Raw genomic sequence first — 19,872 nt, 5'->3', positions numbered from 1 at the left:
GTAACAGGGAACTCACGTCCCATCGATGGAAAAAAATGTGCACATCCAGTACACAGAAAGTATGGCCTATGCATGCATATATTTTATACATTGTGCTGGAGAAAGATCCTCTTCCAGAAAGCCAATAATCCTAATGAGAAATCCTGTACAAACTCATAAATTGTAACAGAAATGTTAGACGGTACACCAGTCTCAGATTTGTTTCCTTTATCCACCAAACTTAAAAGAAAATAAAATGTTTTGGTCAACTGAAATTTTCTTAATTACTTTTCCAAACCAAAACCTTCTAGGCATTTAATTTCATATCAAATTAAAAATAAATAAATAAATCTCAGCTGGTATTTAGTTAAGTTTTGTCTTCATACAATGTATCATAGTAAAAATTTTGAACTATTTGAAAATGCTGAAACAAAATACTGTAAAAATTTCCTACCACTTCTCTCCTTTTTTGGCCAGAACTATTTATTGAATTTAACATGAATGCTGTGAACATTTGTTCATCCAAGACTGCGTTTTTGTCAAATAAGTAAATGTTTGTCTAGCCTAAAAGCAAGCCTTAGAAAATAAGCTCTAGGATGCCTAGAGAAATTACAGGGGAAAACCCAGCAAAATACAGCTGAAATGCAGAATTCAGAGGACTGCAAATCATTTTAATAATGCCAAAAATTTGCTTTTAAGCAAAATCATGAGCTTTGAGGTTTGCTTTGGGATCTGAAGTGCTGTGCACCACAGCAGATGGAGCAAAAGGGTAGCCGGAGCAATGTGGTGCTCTGCCCTGGTGTTTGCTGCCACCTACAGATTGCTTTCCCACAAGACATGAAAGAAAAACGACCAGGAAAGATCTAGTAGGGACGCTCAGAGGAACGCTTAGCAGATCAGACAGAGCCTTCTGTGCTGTAAGCCCCAGGGCCTTCACAGGACTGAAAGACCAATAGTGTTTGTCTCCCTTGGCTAGTCTCATGCTGTGATTTAATTGTCCATTAATTGTCCATTCCCTATTAAGCAATATCTGCTGGACATGCGATAGCCACTCAAAACTACCCCATACCAACCTCCACCTCCCTCTCAAACTGGAGCTGAAGAAAATGTGGATGCTAATTACCACCTGCATAATCCTCAAGTCCAAGAGCTACACATTCTCCTCTCCTACTGGGTGAGAGTTCCTGACAAAATGACTCCATCATGCTTCACAAGAACTTGCATGGGCTTCAGTGAGAATTATCAGACTATGGAATATCTCAGACAGAAAGTGGGGGCTCACTGGAGCCATCTCCTTTGATGTGCTTGAAGAGCCCTACATGTCTGACCTGCATTACTCCTTTTAAGTAATAATGAGCAATTATTTTTCATCTTCTAGGGACAAATACTTTTACTGTAGCTCACATAAACAATTACAGCACCATTATGAAGTAATACATTCAGTACAAGAAGTTTATTTCATTATTCTGACCCAAGACAGAAGCTGAAGTGTAATGCTCCTTTCCCTGCTGCAAGAGACACTCCATTAACATCAATGAAGTTACAGTGATGTGAAAATCAGTGATAATGAAAGAACCAGGCCTAGATATTTCTGCAGACAGAGGATGTTCTTGTGATCAGCTCAAAGCATCAGCAAAAGAGAGGCCAGAAAGACCCTGGTTCAGGTTTCAGCAAAGAAAAGTTCTCAAAGAGACAAACCTCAATCTGACAGGTGTATTTAATTCATCTTAAGAAAGGCATTTGAGTTGGATGTTGTGAGGTCTTTTACAGTATACCTAGAGCTTTTGAAAAGCGACCTTTTTGCTGGTAAACAGCTATTTTCTAGCTTTTATTTTACTGACTTTGTATAAAAGAATCACACAGGCCCTGGCCATTTCCACATGGGCAGTAATTAAGTACTTAAGTCTTTGTAGGGGTTTAGCAAAACTCTGTACTAAGTAACCAGCACACAAATGTGCACAGTAAGTGTGCAAGGATGCTACAGCTGCTGCTGTACCCCTGTTACACTCAGGATACACCCATGAGCAGCAGTGTGCTCGGTCACTCCCATTACCACGGCAGTTAGGTGGATGTTGGCATTACAGCCAAGGTGTCAGGGATTTTCTGTATACTACAAGAATTTAAGAATCCGTGCTGGAACAGGCACACGTTCCTCCAGGACCATTCAGAAGGAGTGAGCACTTGTTGAAGATGTTGTTGTGATGTCATGTGTGGGTGCCTTTCTTTCGGGATAAATTCTGATGATTAATCATTACACCTCTGACTAATAAAAAAAGCCCTCACCTGTAGAGCACTCATAGCTTGCATGTATCTACAAGAGGCCAGTGGTTTGTCTCTATAAAACAGCCTGTGAGATTAGTATCCAAAATTTAGGAATGCAGGAACACGTTAAAAGAGCTGATTCACTATGACATCTCCTCCTAATGTGACTATCTGTGATGAATTCCTGAATCAGCACCGATGTCCATATTCATGCTGCGGAAGTGTTACCAGTACAAGAACGTTCACACTCAGAATACCTCCTGCACTGTCTGCCTCCTCAGAAATGCCATCCTTTGGAAACCCTCATTTCCTAGACCCACCATCTTCAGACAAGCAGGATAGCTAGTGAGGCAAGCATCTTAAAGAAAAAGAAATCACAACACCACCCCTGTGGTGAGCAACAAATCACGCAGAGCGACTTACCTCATCCACCCGGGCTTGTGTCTGCTGCAGCCGTTTGCTGCTTGCCACATTGGCAGGAGGTGGCCCTACAGCCCCAGCACTGGTGGCACCTTGGGTAGGAGGAGCTGGAGCAGACCTAGATCCAAAAGAGAGAACATAAAAAGTGACCGAATCCATCTTCACCTGTTCACTACTCTCTTCTGGAGCAAGTCAAAGGTTTGTATCTCCTTTAAAAGGAGTTGTCCATTGTCTGACAGCCCTCCATTCCTGGATCACAGCCCTGATGTCCCACTCCATCCTACTCTGCAATTAGTTTGCACGCTATTTCTTGTTGGGTCCGTATCAAACTCCTCCCCTCCCTTGCTGCCTCTTTAAAAACCAAGCAGTTCTGATCATCTACCCTAAGTTAGTCCAAGGACCAATCTGATCACGGCCCTGGCTAGCAGGGCAGAGCTTATATCCCACTAAGAAAACAGACTTTTGTCCAGGTATTTTGTGTTGATATTATGGGAGCGAGGGCTGCAAGCCTGTCTTCCTCTTCAGCATGCTGAAAGACGGGCTCCCCTGCTCCTTGATGTCGGGCTGGAACCTAACCAAGTAAAGATAAACAAAGGAGAAGAGAGAGAAATGGAGGAGGAAGTGGGGGCAAGAATCACACTGCATGGGGTTAGTCATCTCCGGCACTCAGCAATGTTTAAACACCCCACTGATGGTCCTCAAATGCCCCCTCTGAGCAGCTGGCCAGGCTTCAACACCTGCAATGGATCCCAGATGAATATTTGTAGCAATGCTTTGAACAGAGCCCTGATCTAAGCATCAGCTCCACTCTTAAGCATCAACATCAGTTTCCCCCAGGCTTGCTTTAAAATAACAGAAGACAGAGTGAAAGCCCCTCGAAATGCAACAGGGGTTCAGGTCTATGCCAGTGCATGAGCTTGTGCAGGCACGTCACCTTGCTGGCCTGAACAGGGTCCGTCAGCCTCAGCCTGTCCTTCTTCACACCCTCACTTCCAGTGTGTGAAACCTTCCCTTTCCTTTCAAGGGACCCCTGCCACCTCTTCCTGCAGGGAAATAAAACCCTTCCTGGAGCTGCAGAGGAAATCCCTTAAGCATGTGGACTGAAAAATATCAGAAATCCCACTCCTGCATTACCAATGCCTTCCCACATCGACAGACCGAGAGAACACAGTGTTTCTCTATGAATCATTCTCTTTTACACCCTGGGGTCTGATTAATGCTGCTGGAATTATGGCCCCATTAAGACACAGTCAAAGTGCCTAGAGGCACCTAAAGTTTGTTCCCCAAATGTACCTAAAGCTGCAAAATTCAGTTTGACAGCACTGCCTGTGGGCTGAGATCCCTACAGATAACTGGGACCCTCACACCGACTCCCAGCGATGAAGCTGCTGTTGGCAGACCTGGAGCACTGCTGCATCTCACATTTCTTTTTTAAGCTGCGGGTGAGAATGGCATTGTCAAGCTGTAGATGAAAGAAAAGAATTTGAGCTGTACAGAAATTGCTTACGCCTTGAGGACTTCACTGCCCCTATTAAAAACATAAAAGACCAGATGCTGTTGCCACCTGCAACAGAATTACACCACTGAAGGACCGTGGGCCAGGATCTCAGCAGAATTTATTCTGAGTTTACACAGTCGTCACAAAGGATCAAAATCTGACCATCACATACACAAGCCCAAATAACGCCAAACAAGATCACACCTGGAGCATTAGTAACTTCAAAAGTAATTCCTAGAACTGTTCAGATCAGAACAACTGATCTAAAATTGAAATTGTGAAATTTCTTTGCTGTCAAAGAAATAGACAGGCTTTTCCCCAGTCAACATAAGCAGGTATTTTTCTGGGGAAGCACTGTCATATTTCTCACTACTACAAATGTTAGCACAAGAGAGGACCTCTGTTACATACTACCAGCATCCTGGAGACCAATTTTCATCTTTTTGTGTGTGTGTGTTTCCCTGGCTGTCCTTAAAATGATTTGGCATAAAGTAGACACTTCCCAGTTTGTTCTCTCGCAGCTCCTTGCTGCCATCTAATTTAGTTTAACCTATTTTTCCTGGGGTTGCTCTGCTCCCTGCACAAGCAAGGAATGGTATCAGCAATGGTTGCTTTTACAGCTGCCTTTATGATCCAGCTACATGTAGCTACTCTAACGACCAGAGAGAGATGACAATCTTTATGCTAAGGTACAGCAAGCTTGTAATTAACAACCACATCTTAGTCAATTACGCAAAATCTAATACAGGAGCAGCCAGGGCTGGATGCTGCCTACAGAGCAGATGCACCCTTCCCCAACCTTTCGTCCCTGGAGTCGTGCTCTCTTTACAGAACACCAGCGCCTGCCTGACCCAGGGCTTTGGGGTCAGAGCAGTGAGCAAGCAGAAGAGGCACAGCATCCAGTGCAGGTTCCCAGCCATGCTGTAGGAAGGCAGCTAACGCCACCAGCGGGTCTTGCGGGTTAACAAGGCATAAGCCCTCTCACATGATTAGGCAGCACATAACATCCAAAAGAGGTGAAACAGGGACAAAAGTACCTGCATCACGTCCTTCTCCCAGCCTCCCAGGGCACTTCAGAGCAGGACTGAGGGTCTCCATGCTTCTGGCTCAGCCCTGTCAGTGTTTGAGCTCTGCAGAAAGGATCCCAGCAGGGCGGCAGCAGCAGAAGACGGTACTTCTATGAGCTACCATGGCTCCAGTCCCACAGGGTATTTGTTAAGAGTTTGTCTTTGAACCTACATTTTCTAATACAGACGGAAGCGAAGACTTAAGGCATTGGAAAGCAACAATGTTCTTTGTGATATTCTGGTGCAAAAATGGTAGAATGAAAGTCCAACCTACATTTACATTGTGCTATTATTGCCTCTGTGCTGTGTCACATCAACTTATAATTTCTCGGAAGCATTACTCAAACGAATTTATGCAAAACATTAATGCTATGTTAGGCTTTCTTTTAAAGTAGAGATGCTTCTTGTACTTCAAAGTCTTACTTCTTGTGGCTTGGCCTGAATTTTAGGAGCTATAAAAGAATGCAAAATCCATATAAAAACCCTGTCACTGGGCCCTTAGCCTTCAGACCTGTGTACTAATTTTTTTACAAGGGAGTAAATATAGTTATCACTGATGCTGAGAATCTCACTGTCAGGAACAGGTCAAATTTATTTTGCAAGAAATAATGCTCTATTATTGTCAGTGAAAAAGGGGTATAAATCCCTAGCAAATCTTCTTAAATTGCAAGCAGTGTTGCAGAGCTCTGTATTACACTCTAGGAGAGCGACAAGTGACAAAGAAGCAATACCACAGAATCATCTAGGTTGGAGAAGACCTCCAAGATCACTGAGTCCAACCTCTGAGCTAACACTAACGTGTCCTCCACTAAACCACATCAGTAAGCTCTACATCCAAACATCTTTTAAAGACCTCCAGCAGGTTCAGCACGCCTGAGGACAGCCCTGCGTGCTTGGAGCAGTTAGGTCGTTCTTTATGCAACATCAGCTGTGTCCTTGCTCCCCAGCATGCCAGTTAGCACATGAGCAGTCTCACTGATTGAAAGCAGGTGCTGCATCCGTGCATGTACACAGCCACCTAGGAGGAAACATTTGGGAGCTGTCCTAGTGATTCAGTAAAATGGTCTCAGCTGACTCAGACTTCCCAGTTCTTTTGGTTGCTTGCTGGGTCTGAAGCTGTTAGGTCAAAATCACGACTAACAGATACCTCACCTGCATATTTTGGAAGTGGTTTACTACTTAGCTCTAACAGGAAAAGGGAGCTGCAGCTCTAACGAAGAGAGAACTGGGGGTATCTGGCATTACTGTTTTCCATTTCAGCACTCGGTGAAAGACCGTTAAGGATGACCACGTATCTAACGTCTGGGAATATTTGCCTGACACATACTACATCTTGGATCATCTGTGTGAGCTGTGTAGGAGAATTTTGTTGGTCAGACTAAGGGAGATGCACAAAGCAAATGCCAGGAAGATGCTAAGCCATCAGCATGGCTGCACAAGAGATGCTTTGGTGTAGTTCACATTAGGACCTCGACAGCTGTCTTCAGCAACTTGTTCTTGGTTAAAATCTCAGCTGTGGGACCTAGTCCTGTCAAAGTCTTTATCCTAACAACATCGCGATAAGCTAAGGAAAAGCTGTTATTCCTGCACACGTCTGGGAAACCGAGGGAGAGAGGTGACGTGCTGTGTCCCAGGAAGGCCTGGCAGCCTAGGCCTCACCCTTGCCATCCTCCTGCTGCCCTCTTCTTCAGCCACTGGCTCCTAACCAAAGCTCACAAATGCATTTCTAAGAGCAGGAATCATCTTCAACCTCTCATACTTAAAGACTGAAAGACTCGCATAGTTAAAGGTTACAGCAAGGGGAACGCAAATGCTATCAGACAGCTGTATCAGCTGGCAGGGCTCAGGGGAGGGGGCGGGGAACCATGCAGCAGCAGGTTTGGCTCATGAGCCCTGTAAAAAGTGAAAGCGAGGAGGCAATTTTCTATGAATCCCAGTCTGACTTCTCTTTCCTCAAACCCTCTCCCTGTAACTAGCCAATATTTGTCACTGTAACTAGCCAAACTTCGGTACATTTAAGACTGTTCTTGCATTTGGACCCTTTAAAAATCAATCTATCCACCTGCGCATGACTGTTTAAGTGAGGTTTGACAGTCTGTGGTTCCAAAGGCACTAAAAAACATACAAACTGTATTTAATAGTAAAACAATAATAATAAAAAAAATCAGAACACTTCCTTAGAATTGCACTGTTGAGACTTAACTCTAAACCAACAATTAAAACCAGCTACAAGTGCAAATTCAGACACTATTTTAGTGACTAAGCATGCCAGTCAAGATCCAGGACTTAACAGTAACTGGAGAAAAAAAGAAAAAAGGCTCACAATTGTCCCTGGTACAGAGAGCGTTCATCTGTGAATTTAGATACCTCTGAAAGCTTTGAGACAGGGAGGATTTATACGGAAATAAAGGAGCTCTGCAGCACTGGGGGGTGGCTCTTAATTTTGAACAATGCAAAACAATGCAACAGTGCAGCAGTACAATTTTTTTTTTTTTTTTTTTTTGCAGTAAACAATTTTTCTACTGTTGATTTGCAAGGGAGAACTTTTACTGACAATACTTAACAGTTTTCTGCTTTCTGGAGGGATTTGCTGGTTTCCAGTGTACTGATAATTGGATTCTTCCAAATGGGACCTTATTTCTGCAGCAGGTCAGTTTAGCCAACACCAGCACAAATGATTTCTAATCAGTTTAGCTAAGTGCAGTTTGACACAGTCCCAAAAAGCATAGCCTAACCAAAGAGGACAGAGTAAAATTCTGTTCTAGCCTTCTTACATGCCATCTCTCAAAGGAATTGGCACATTTAATATCTAAACTCCTTGAAGTTTTGGGCCTTCCAGCGCTGTGTGCCTAACTGTACAAACTTAACAATGATACAGGGATAGCATAGTTGTGGATGGGTTCTCATGATCCTGTTTGGGATCATGTATGTCTAGAAATCAAGTGCTATCTATCCCAATACCTCCTGCCAAAATTTTTGCTTTTCCCATAGCAAAATGTGATGGTGTCAGATGGCAGGTCCTGTAACTCTTTCAAAACCACACACTAATGTCAGGAGATGTCCAGATAAAGGACACTTCCAACAACTGAAAAATAAGCGTCCTTCAGGATTAGGTTTCCAGCCATCTTACAGGTTGATAATCATGTTCTCTGCCTGTCAGGTGAAAGGACTCTTCAAAAGTAAACCCCGGTTAGAGATCACAACCCACTTAGTTCTGAGATAGATGCACTCTCAACAAGGGACTTCTTTCAGTTCTGTTGCCCACTAACTGTAGTATTTCAGGTTTCTAGTTGATCTTCCCCTCTCAAGTTACTATTCTCTGCTTCAAGCTAATTTTATCTTTGCTTTCATTCTACTAATCTCACTTTCACAGGCAAACAAAGCTGCTCTATGGGAGGAAAGAAGGTCATGATATTATAAAGCTGGTTAGAGTGAAAATTATACTGTTAACAGGGGAGTGTCACTGCTGGGCTGATGGACAGCTGCATAGCTGGGGATGGAAAGAAAGGAGTTTTCTGTCCTGTGAGGTTTCACAGAGGGAGCACAACTTACTCCCAACAAGACCAAACAGGCTTCCTTCAGTACCAGGGAACACTCACAGTTGTAACAGAGATGATGTTCTTCGTTCTGCTTTTCAGTGCTCCGTCAGAGACCTTCAGTGTTCAGTAAAAATGTGACTATTGCCAATTAAATGACTACAGACTTTAATTTCAACTCATTGCATTCTCTATCAATTTTAAAGTGATTTCTCATGCAATGTAATAATTGGGTCGTAATGAGTAATAGTGAATTGGTGGTAGGAAAAAAAAAAAATCACATATAAAAGGAATTAGCATTTTGAGATGTCTTAATTTTGTGAAGAAAGTTCTGCTTTGAACACGCTTCTGTTCCCAAATGTGATTTTCATCTACTACCAGCAATATTCTACAAGGACTCGCCGTTATTACAAAATATTTACTCTGCTCATCAGCCAAAGAATAATGCCCTACATTTAATGTCCTGGGAACACATTTAATTAAATATTCCCACCAGTTTATTATGACTGTATTGACCATCTGGTGTGCTAAATATGCACACAGAGGAAAAATAGAGGAACCTAAGACATCATCTTTAATTTGATCATCACTTGTTATGCTAGTAATGACTGACTGATTTATCTTCTCCAGTATCTTCTGTTCAAGCCAAATAAGTATTACTTACAAGGCCCAAAGCACCTGAATCCTAAATTACACCAATTAGTTCAGCTGAATAATTTTTGTGACAAAGAATTTGCCAGAAAGAGTAGCATTATTTCCATAATTTCCCTAAATCACAGTCTTCACAACAGCCAGTTGTGGTGACTCAGGCGGGGTTTCTGTTAGTCAGAAAAGCAACACAAGTCAGGATTCCTCTTCTGAAATATCAGCGCTCCAGATTTGTTTAGATTCTTCTTTCCCTTGCTGTCATCTTCTGCAAAGGCTGTGGCTTAAGATAAAGTCAACACAGTGTGGGGATATTGAATCATGTGTTTACCACTGACCACGCTTTGCAGAGTAGTCTGACGGATTTGCTTGAAGGATGATTAAGGGTGAGGTGACTCAGGGTGGCGTTGGACACATTGTAGGTTCACGAATTGAAATTCAGAACAACACTGATGCCAACTATCAAACATATGTTAGCGTTAAGTGATCACCCACCCCAAAAGTACCTGCACACAGACTAATTCTGTCATGTCTTTAGATCCCAGCTGACCACTCTCTTCACCCTTAGATGGACAAAAGAAGGTTTCAACAAAAACATTTGGAACTAACGAAGCATCCAGCCAGCTACACTCACTGTTACAACCTGTAGCCCATCTGGTCCACTTAAAAGAGCACTCAGTCTGCAGTTAGGAACTGTGCTGACCCTGGCTCTAACCACACTGTGATACGGGTTTTCTAAGCACCACTATTAGTTATGTTTTTATACTTTAGCATTTGCCTCTCCAAAAGCAGTGGCAGCACTGAAGGCTCCCCCAGCCTCACACATATTACAGTGCACCCCACTGCAGGATGGAGCCTGCTCACCTCCTGCCAGCACGGCCTCGCTGCTGCCCTGCCCAGATCAGTGGGGGTCTTGCCCCAGCAAACCTCTGCATCAGGCTAGTTACAGATCTGGGTAATCTCTGATCACATTAGGTATGTGGTTTTTTTTCACAGCTACAAGGGCTGTAAATCTATATACTTATATAGAGAGTACTGAAATAGCTGAACAACTCCAAAATAAACAACCTCCTTTTGAGGTAATTTCCCTACACTGAACAGCATCTTTAGCCATTATTTTTTTTCCTTCGAAAAGGGTTAACTCTCATTGTTTGCTCATAAGGTATACATAAATGAACGTGCTGCTACAAAAAGTACCAGATTCTAGTTAAAGTTCCTTATGCTCCGTCAGCACCTCGTGTTTGATTCTTAACCTGTCCCCTTTGAGCCGATGGAGCCTTCTGCTCTATCCCTGACAACTCTGTCTTGCATGGTGATGTTACTTGATACACCTGGAAAAAGAAAACTAAGACCAACCGTCAAGGAAGAGTTGCATTTTTCTCCCTAGGAATTTTAGTTTATAAATAGAAGAGTGCTTGTACTGCGCATTCAAAAACAGACACCACCCTCAAAAAGAGGGCAAAACAAACAAAACACATACACACGCACCCAAAACAAAAAACAAAACAAAACAAAACAAAAAAAACACAAAGAAAAGCTTCAGGAGAGAAATCAAATCCTGGATAACACAAAGCCTTTATTTTCCTCCTGCTAGGTTACTGATCTGACTGTAAGGAAAGAGAAAAACTAGTTGCAAACTGAAACAACACTGGATTAAAAAAGAAAATCCCCAAAGCACACTAGGCTGCGGGAAGGATGAAGCCTAACAGAATGATGCTTCACTCAGTGTCTTACTGGGCTATGGCTGAAACAACTCAAGAATAAAGTGATAAATACACTGAAAGTATAATTGCTGGTGGTTTTACCCTCCCTATCAAGAGAAAAAGAAGAAACACTGTTTCCCTTGGAAACTATAGGGGCGATATATAAATATCAAATACTTCACTAAAGAAATGCTTCAGAAATTCAGGATTCTAAAGTCAGAGCACATTTGAGCAAGCCAATGACATTAAACAACATGGTCTGCTGGACAATCCAGACTTACAAAGCTCTACCTACAGCCTCTGGGACAATCACTAAGGACACATTTCAGTGGAAATGGTCAGCTTTAGGCAAATTCCCAAGCCCTATTTCAGAACAGAAAGATGATAAACTTGAAGTTCATGCTGACATAGTACAGCACGGTTAGACTTCACCTGTGTTCTCAGGAGTAGGAGCATCTCCTATTTCTGCCTTTCTGTGTAGGCTATCAGGATCAGGGGCTAAACCCAAAGGAGTAAACAGGCAGCAGCTGGGCCAGGAGTGGGAGGGGAGAATCTGGGCTGAGTTTGACTCAGTCACCCCCTACTCACTGACTCATGTACTGATGCAGAAGAAACTGCTGTAATTTGCGCTAGTTGCAGTCAATTATAAGATAACTCTAATGCAGAGGAGAAAGAAATGGTACAAGTGACACACTTTCCATGCTTTTAAGTAATATTTTTTGGATGGAAAATACTTCTTATGCCTCTCTTTTGAGAGACCCAAATTAAAATGTAGGATGCTTTGGGGCTTTCTAGTTGCTTGTAAATTTCTTCATTGCATTCTAATTATGTTTTACAAAGAAATTAACTATTATCTTTTTTTTTGTTGTTTTTTAATTAAAAAGCCCTACCAACCATAAAACAGCTGAAAGATAAAGTCACACTTCCATCAGCAGTGAAATGTTTTTGTAGTCTTGCTACATACAGCTCTATACAGCAGCAGTTTCATCACAACTTAACTTCATAGGGTAATTACCAGCCTTACTTGTATTAATGCTCCATTACTAGGAGGCTTATTAAGCTTAAATCTTCTCTAACTACTTGGCCAAGATTACTGCACAGAACATTTTATCCCACCTACTTGTTACCTAAACAGCAGACACACCGTGTGCAAGAGTTAAGAGAGAACAGCAGAAGTACCTGCATAGAAAGCTCAGCTTTCATCCTTACTCCTCACAGAACATCACATTCAGGTCTTGGAGAGCTGTCGTGAAACATATCTACCATCTGCAAGTGACCATGTCCTAATCACAGGTGCTCCACCTTCCCATTGCATAAGGACTCATATGGGATGTTTTTTCTCCCCAGTTTCAACATCCATCAATTACAGAAACTAGCCTCCCTTTAACCAGTCAAATATGCTATATTAATAAATGGAAACTTCTCATTCTCAAAAGGTTGGACTAGATGATCTTTGAGATCTTTTCCAACGTAAATGATTCTATGATTTTATGATTTCAAACTCTCATTGAATCAAAAATGAAGAAAAAACAAAACAAAACAAAACAACCAAAAACCAAACACCACCACAGAACTTTTTGAATACAATGAAACCACTAATGTGAAATACTGCCTAACAGAAAATTACACTGTGCATATGGAAACACATTTTGAGCATTTCAGGCATGTAAAATAAGATTTGTCTCTATCAATGCAGCCATCACTCCTAAATTCTTCAGGCTCCCATCTTGATGGGATGACAGCCGTGTAGTTTCCCCTTAGACTATTCTTTTTCTTATTTTTTCCTCTTTCTCTCAAAAACTCTCTGATATTTTTTATTGACAATTTTTGCTTTACTCAAAGACACATGTTTAAATCACGTATTTCCAGATCTTTTAGTGTGATTGCAGAAGCTTACAGGAGTACTCTGTGGATCAGAGCTGAGGCTGACACGTGGCATCTGATTTTCAATGTTAGCTGAGATACCAAATTTGTGCACAGCTGTTTATTCTCAAACAGCTACAGCCCACAAACTGGGGTTCAATTTTGCCGTTTTCTTTTTCCAAATAAATCCATGAACTTCTGCTAATTCAGTAAAGGCCAGTTTATCTCGGTCCTATCTTTTAATCTTGTTACACTCAAGAGACTGCCTTTGCTATCTGTTTCAGTGCATAGACACTTTGCTGAAAATCTGTTGTGACTTGCACCATAAGCAACCTTTGGGGTTCTGAAATAAACGGTAACTGTCTTCATTTCTGCTGTACGACTACCACTATTCTGCTTAGCATTCATCTGAGACTTGAAGTTAATCATTTTTATAGTATTTCACAAGTAACCACTTTTTCCTTAACTCCTCCTTTTGAAAACTATGGGGTCATTAGGATTGAGGAGAAATGCTTCAGATATAAATATGTGATACTTTAGAAGCCAAGGACTTACTCAAAATTTGAACAGTCCATGTTACTCAAGTGAGAAGAAATTGGTAACAATCTTATTTAGGACAAAGCAATCCATTTCCAATTAGACTTGAAGTTCTGTTTTTATAAACAAAAAAAATCGCATCCCTGAAGCACTTGGGCTCTCTCACTCTTTACATCTGTGTTACATCCCTCGAAAGGCAAATTATTACCTTTCTGCAATCACGACTGGGACACAGACCAGGCCTTAGCTTAGAAGCAAATGCTATTTGTGGAGTTTCTTTCTGTTAAAAAGTTAAAAACTTTCTACAGCTACCCCAACTGTCCACTACAAATTCACCTACTTACAGCGAGGTTCAATGCACTGATAGAGCTAGTACTTTTTTTTTTTTGGGGGGGGGGATTCTCTTGGATCCTGCATCTTTTCTATTTTCCTCATGCTGGTGTCAGCACTGTAACGCAGGCCTGGCACAACAGGTTTCAGTACTTCAGATGCTACTGGGAGCCTTGTGCATGGCAGACGTAAACACGAAGCAGCAGGGGAACGAATGCACAGGGCTGTAACCCGTTCCCTAGGTAACAAAGAGATGCTATTAAAAGACAAAGTGGTACCACAGTGGTAAATAAACGCATATGATCAGGGTGCATAAGCATAACTAACTTTCCTGGATGCTGCAGGGAACAGAGAGGAGCAGAGCGTGCAACTTCATGCACCTTGTATCTGGGAGGAGACAAATTCCTCCCCCAGCTAGATGAAATAACACCTCTCATTCACAAATCCTTTGTAGGCAGCCAGGAACACTCTGCCTCCCAGCCCTCTTCCTCTTACCTCACTACTTTCCCAACTCTCTTCCATGTTACAAACAGCTCCTAAGCAACAGGGAGCTCGCAGAAGGTGAGTCACTCGTGTGGCTGAGTGCATGATGGAGATCAGTGACCTGGAAACGCACAGCCCCAAAAACACCGTGCTGCCAGGTAACCAGCATGGTCACCGAATGCCACAAAACTTAATAAATGATAAGTGCTTTAAAACAATGTGAGTCGTGGCTTATAATTATCATGGATGGAAGTGGAAGCCTAAAAAGAAGTCCGGAATATGCAGAACTGACACGTGGCACTAAGCATTCTGTACAAATAAGGTATTCCCTTAAAGCCAATATTTAAATCAGATTTTTACGATGCAATGTGAAAGCATTAGGCTTTGGACTGATCGTACAAATTTTGGGAACTAAAAAAAAGGGAAGCAAGGCATAGCCACACAAGGTTAGCCAGTTAGCAATGTAAGTGACTAATTTTCACAGTACCGGGAGTGTTTCTGGTAGAAGACATCCGTTTGACTGATGTTTTACTTTTTTTTTTTCTCTTTTTTCTCCTAACAGAATAATGGAAAATAGGAAATGCATTCAGAAAAGGCCTCAGGAGGTCATCTTGGCCATTCCCTTATCTCTAGGCAGGACTGACTTCTGCTTCAGATATGAAACAGGTTTGTCTGCCTCAGCCTTCTCTGTTTTTGATTGTTTGTTTTTTGTTTTCTGAAAGATTTCGTATCAGGTGTTTTGATGGTTCATTTAGCATTTCTAACTCAAGCAAAGCCTACAGCACCAGACAGAGCTATCAGTCTTTGCAAAGATGCTTTGCAATGTTAGAGCTCCTAAGCGAGGACTGGCCAAAGATATCTGTAGCATAGGCCCCTCCAGCATGAATCAACTGAGGGACTAAAATATGAAGAATGGAAAGAGTTGTGCACATGAAAGATCTTAGTGCATGCATGTATCAGTCAGCTGCTATAAAATTCAGTGTGGGCCAGTGGGATTTCTGCATAAAAGCCTCCCTCTATTTGCCTTTAGAAATCTGCAGCCCAGAGCTGTCCTTTCCACTTCTTCAAAGTTGTTAGACTCTGGGATATTGGGTCATTGCTAATCTGAAAATGACACAGGACTTGTGCCTTTGAAACAAGATGTCATTTTGCACAGCACTAGCATTGAGGCATGGCCAGTGTGCCATATGAGGATACCTGGCTCATGGCAGATGCAGGGCCGCTTCATATGGTGGCCAAGCAAGAGTAAAGGACTTTTTCTACTTCCAAGATACTGATTTAAAGTTTTAAAGGAGCAAGACATTCAGAACAGCAGGACAGTGCATTCTTTCATGTTGTCCTCTCTCTGAGAAGTATATCTCTTAAACCATGCCTATTCCTACAATAAATATTGAGATTTATTTATCCAAAAAGACCAACTTGTTGTGGCCAAGCCATGGCACTCTGGTAATCCTATAAGCGCTTTCAACTTCTATAGTTCCCAAGTTCAACACTTCTTTTCTTTTAATGTCTGGATTATTGCCCACCCAGAACTCTCAGGTGCTGACTTTGGTAAAAACCACACTGATTCTGTGAGAAGCATCTAAGAGAGTTTTGCAGAGTGCGTTTTAACCCATAAGGGGACCTGTTCTTCACAGTGAGGGTGACGGAGCACTGGGACAGGCTGCCCAGGGAGGACGTGGGATCTCCTTCTCTGGAGATATTCAAGGCCCGTCTGGACGCCCACCTGGGCAGCCTGCTCTAGGGAACCTGCTTTGGCAGGGGGTTGGACCCAATGAGCTCTTGAGGTCCCTTCCAACCCCTACAATTCTGTGATTCTGTTCAAATCAAAGCTGGATTCCCTGATTGCCTGTTTTCTTGGAAATTGAGTTGATTCAGTTTCATAGTCTTAATTAGAATTGGCCAAGTTCCTAAATATATACACACACACGAAAACATGAAAATTTGCACTGCCTGCTGTTTGAGAATATTTCTGTGAGTTAACTGAGATAAATGTTACCAGAAAGATTAAAAAAATTGCAACATTATTGGGGAAACAGATTTTGAAGCCTGTTTCTGTAGTGTTTAAACTGAAGAGAAAATTACAGAATTAGTCCAGCCTAAATGAACAGACCACATTTCAGTTTTTCCATGAGATTTCAAGTAAAAACCACCAACAGCTTGTCAGTAATTCAGTGAATAATAATTCTCAGAAAAATTACTTGCGAATGATTTTTCAAAAAAATTGTCATGAAAAAAATTTTGTTAAGATGCTCAAACTTCTTATAGGCATTTCCAAATTGAGAAGTCAAAGGAATAATAAGCTGTGAAGTATTGATTCATTTCAAAATCATAAAAGTTACTGGTGCAGGACTTTGTTACGCAGGTTATTTGAGAGAGACTGAGGTAATTCTACTTACGTATGTATGTATACATCTCAAATAAAACTTCAAACAGAAGTGACCACCAAAGCTTGCAAATATTTGAACAGGGATAAAGTTTTAGATATTATTCTCCAACCTTACAAATAAAAACATAATGGCTTAAGATTAGTGGGTTATCAATTCAAATTTTTAAGGGAAGGCTGGATTCCAAATAATAAACCCATGAACGTCAGCACACCAATCCTTGCTGTGATTCAAACAAACTTGTGATTGCTTTAAAAAGTAAACCATGTGAAATAAAGCTACCGTACACAAGAAGTTGAAGTTCATTTAAAAAAGAAACACACACATAAACACGAAACAAACTCTATTTGAATTAATTGGATTTTTATCAATAACTGTTAATTCAAATTTACAATAAAGTACAAGCCTCAGGCTTATGCTACTCACCACACCGCTACATCCAAGTAACATAAATCAATCTGTAACTTGCAGAAAAAAAAATAATTTATAGAAAAAAAGTTATTTGATAATCATCTCATCTTCAATGGTATTGCTGACCTTTTTCTTCTATTTTGCTCATATATAAAGTTGATAAACATTAACAGAGGCTCTGAAGTCTTTTATGAGTCAGAAGACCAGGATACAGTTTCCGATAATGAACCAGTAATTACCATAATCTCAACAACACTCATCCAACCAAGTGTGGTTAAAGCAAGTTTAATTTTTACTTTGCACTCACAAAGGGAAGGAAAAGCGATGGAAAAATATATACATGTATATCTGATTTCTTTTACCAAGAGAGCACTGGTCTAGTCTTGACCAGTCTTCCATTCTGCTGTGATCTTATCTGGGTAAAGCTGTACCAAATTCTGTTCCGTAAGCTTATTGCAGAATCAGGATCTCAAAAATATCAAAACATCTGAGTTACTGTGTAGTAACACAGCTTTTTAAAATAAATGCAAGTTCTTACTAGTTGCAACAACTGTGTTACACTCACATAACTGTAGGCAGTCGTCATATGTAATACACCATCTGTGTGTATGTGGATTAACAGAAATACTTCTGCGAGGAGCTTGAAACTAGCATAAGAGAACAGTTTGCGAGCAGTTATTGATGTCTTAAGACCACATAACTATTATTTATGGCGAGGTTTCAGAGAACCTGCTGCATAATTCTGTGTTATAATATTCCTGAAGGGTACTGCAACGGTAAAGAACTTGCTAACACTTTATCTAAGCATTTTTCTTATTAAGATTCTGACTAACATTTTATGAGATTGAGTAGGTTTGAGGGTCTGATATTCTGAAAAATCCATAATTTCAGAAGTTTGTAGTACTATTTTGTAGTGTGTTTTTTTTTTTGTTTGTTTTTTTCTAAGAACTTCAACTCAGTCTTCAATCTTGCACATGCTGTTTTACAACTGGAACTAATTAGAAACATGATTTACCTACCTACCTGATGGCACGTGCAGACAGTTCATAGATTTTTTGTGAATTTAGTAAGATTATTTTCCTCCCACCTTTGTAAAGAAAAAGTTGATACAGGTATTTCACTTGGGAAAAATGCCTTGATGAATTGCATTTAAACAGAAGAGCTTTCTAATCATGTAAATTCAGAGCATTCTGTCAAATGAATATGCCTGAATCACATACATTGGGTTCGACTCATACTGAAAAAATGACAAGAACTGCAGTGCTCTGTCATCTTAGGAAAGCAATTATAGTAAAATATTATTGCCACAACCCCACATTGTATCAAGCCATGTCCAAGGTGCTTCTAACATCAGGGCACAGCTCCATCTTACTGTTTTAGGTGTCCTCTGCTGTGATGGGAGGCAATTGTCAATGTCCAAGAGGAAAAAACATATTTGCTTGATTTGGTTAAAAAAAAAAAAAAAAAAAAAAAAAAAAAAGGCAGCAAATAAAGTAGGCATTAGAATTATTCTAACTATATCCATTAAACATGGACAATTTCCAGAATGTCTAGCCTTGTATGAATGCATTGAGTTGAACAAAGTAAAGAAGAAGCAGGTCTGAGTCTGCTAATTCTTGCTTTTATTAACTTGTCAGTTATTACTTTGAAGATATGTATTGGATTCACTTAGAAATTTCTGCAGTACACACCACAGAATGAAGCATAGATTTCAGTAACTGGTGCCAAAAAAAGTGTATTACTAATGTCTTACTTTATTTTTATCCTTTGTACATTAGTTTGCTTGGAAACAAAATGCATCAAAGCAGGACAAATACTCAATCCACTGGCTTATTTGTAGAGCAAATGCTAACTGTACAACATCAGACTTCTTGACTTTTATACTTCTGCCTTTTCTGTGGTGAGTTTTTTATTGGTACCATGACTGAGTCTTATCCCTTCTACTTGAATAAAACACCAGGAATACACAGAATTACTCCATTTATTTCTGTTTATGATGTCATTAATTAGAAAAAGCCTTTGCAAACTATATTGCAAACTGTTCCATGAGAACCCAAACCAATAAAGCCTGGCTTCACATCCAAACTTGCTACACCACTTCCCTGTCACCAAAATACCTCCAGCTTACCTCCCTTGCCACCTTGCAAGACTAGCCAACTTGCAGTGCTTCCATTTCCAGCCACATCCACCAGCTCTCCTCCACCTCTTCCCCTTCCATGGAGAATCAGGCAGCAGAAGACTTTTGGTGGTATGATGAGGTCCAGACTATCCCTGGGCATGGCTGGCTGCAGTAACCAAATAGCTCCCGGGCTTCCCTTAAAACTTTCCCTCATCTGGCAGCAATAATTTGTGTCTCACCTCTACCTATCCACTGATTTCCCAGCAATATTTAGGAATTGGTATCGGTGTGGTCTTTGCCACTCCACCATGTTTAGCAGAGTATTGCAGATGCAATCACACAAGCCACATTTTGTGGGGGCACAGGCCAAAGTCTGCTCTGTTTAAAAGCCTTGCATCTAGACACCTCTTTTTCAGCCTCTGTTTTTGCTTCTGTTACTCAAACACGTTACACCTCAGTGATGTCAGTGGCTCTCCAGTAGAGGAAGACACTTCCTCTTAACCGAATGAGCAGGCAATTGTTCATCTCTCAAAGGACGTTGCTGTTCTTGTTCTTTTCTTCTGCACTGTCACTCAACTGCCCTGAGTGAAATAAGAATATGAAAAACATGGCGCGTTTTGGAAGTACGAATA

General features: G+C 41.0%; 1 protein-coding gene across 1 annotated transcript in view; it reads right to left on the bottom strand.

Annotated features, from left to right (window-relative positions):
* The window catches only part of LOC116492465 (vesicle-associated membrane protein 2-like), a 46,930-nt gene that overhangs the window by 13,018 nt on the left and 14,040 nt on the right, over window positions 1–19,872 (bottom strand). Inside the window, exon 2 of the mRNA XM_032193234.1 lies at window positions 2,665–2,779. Coding sequence (XP_032049125.1) covers window positions 2,665–2,779 — 115 coding nt within the window. The remainder of the gene's footprint in view (window positions 1–2,664; window positions 2,780–19,872) is intronic.

The sequence above is a fragment of the Aythya fuligula genome, chromosome 9 (assembly GCF_009819795.1).
Source record: "Aythya fuligula isolate bAytFul2 chromosome 9, bAytFul2.pri, whole genome shotgun sequence".
Lineage (NCBI taxonomy): Eukaryota > Metazoa > Chordata > Aves > Anseriformes > Anatidae > Aythya > Aythya fuligula.
The sequence above is the reverse complement of the archived record's forward strand: the minus strand, read 5'-3'. Positions and strand labels throughout refer to the sequence as shown.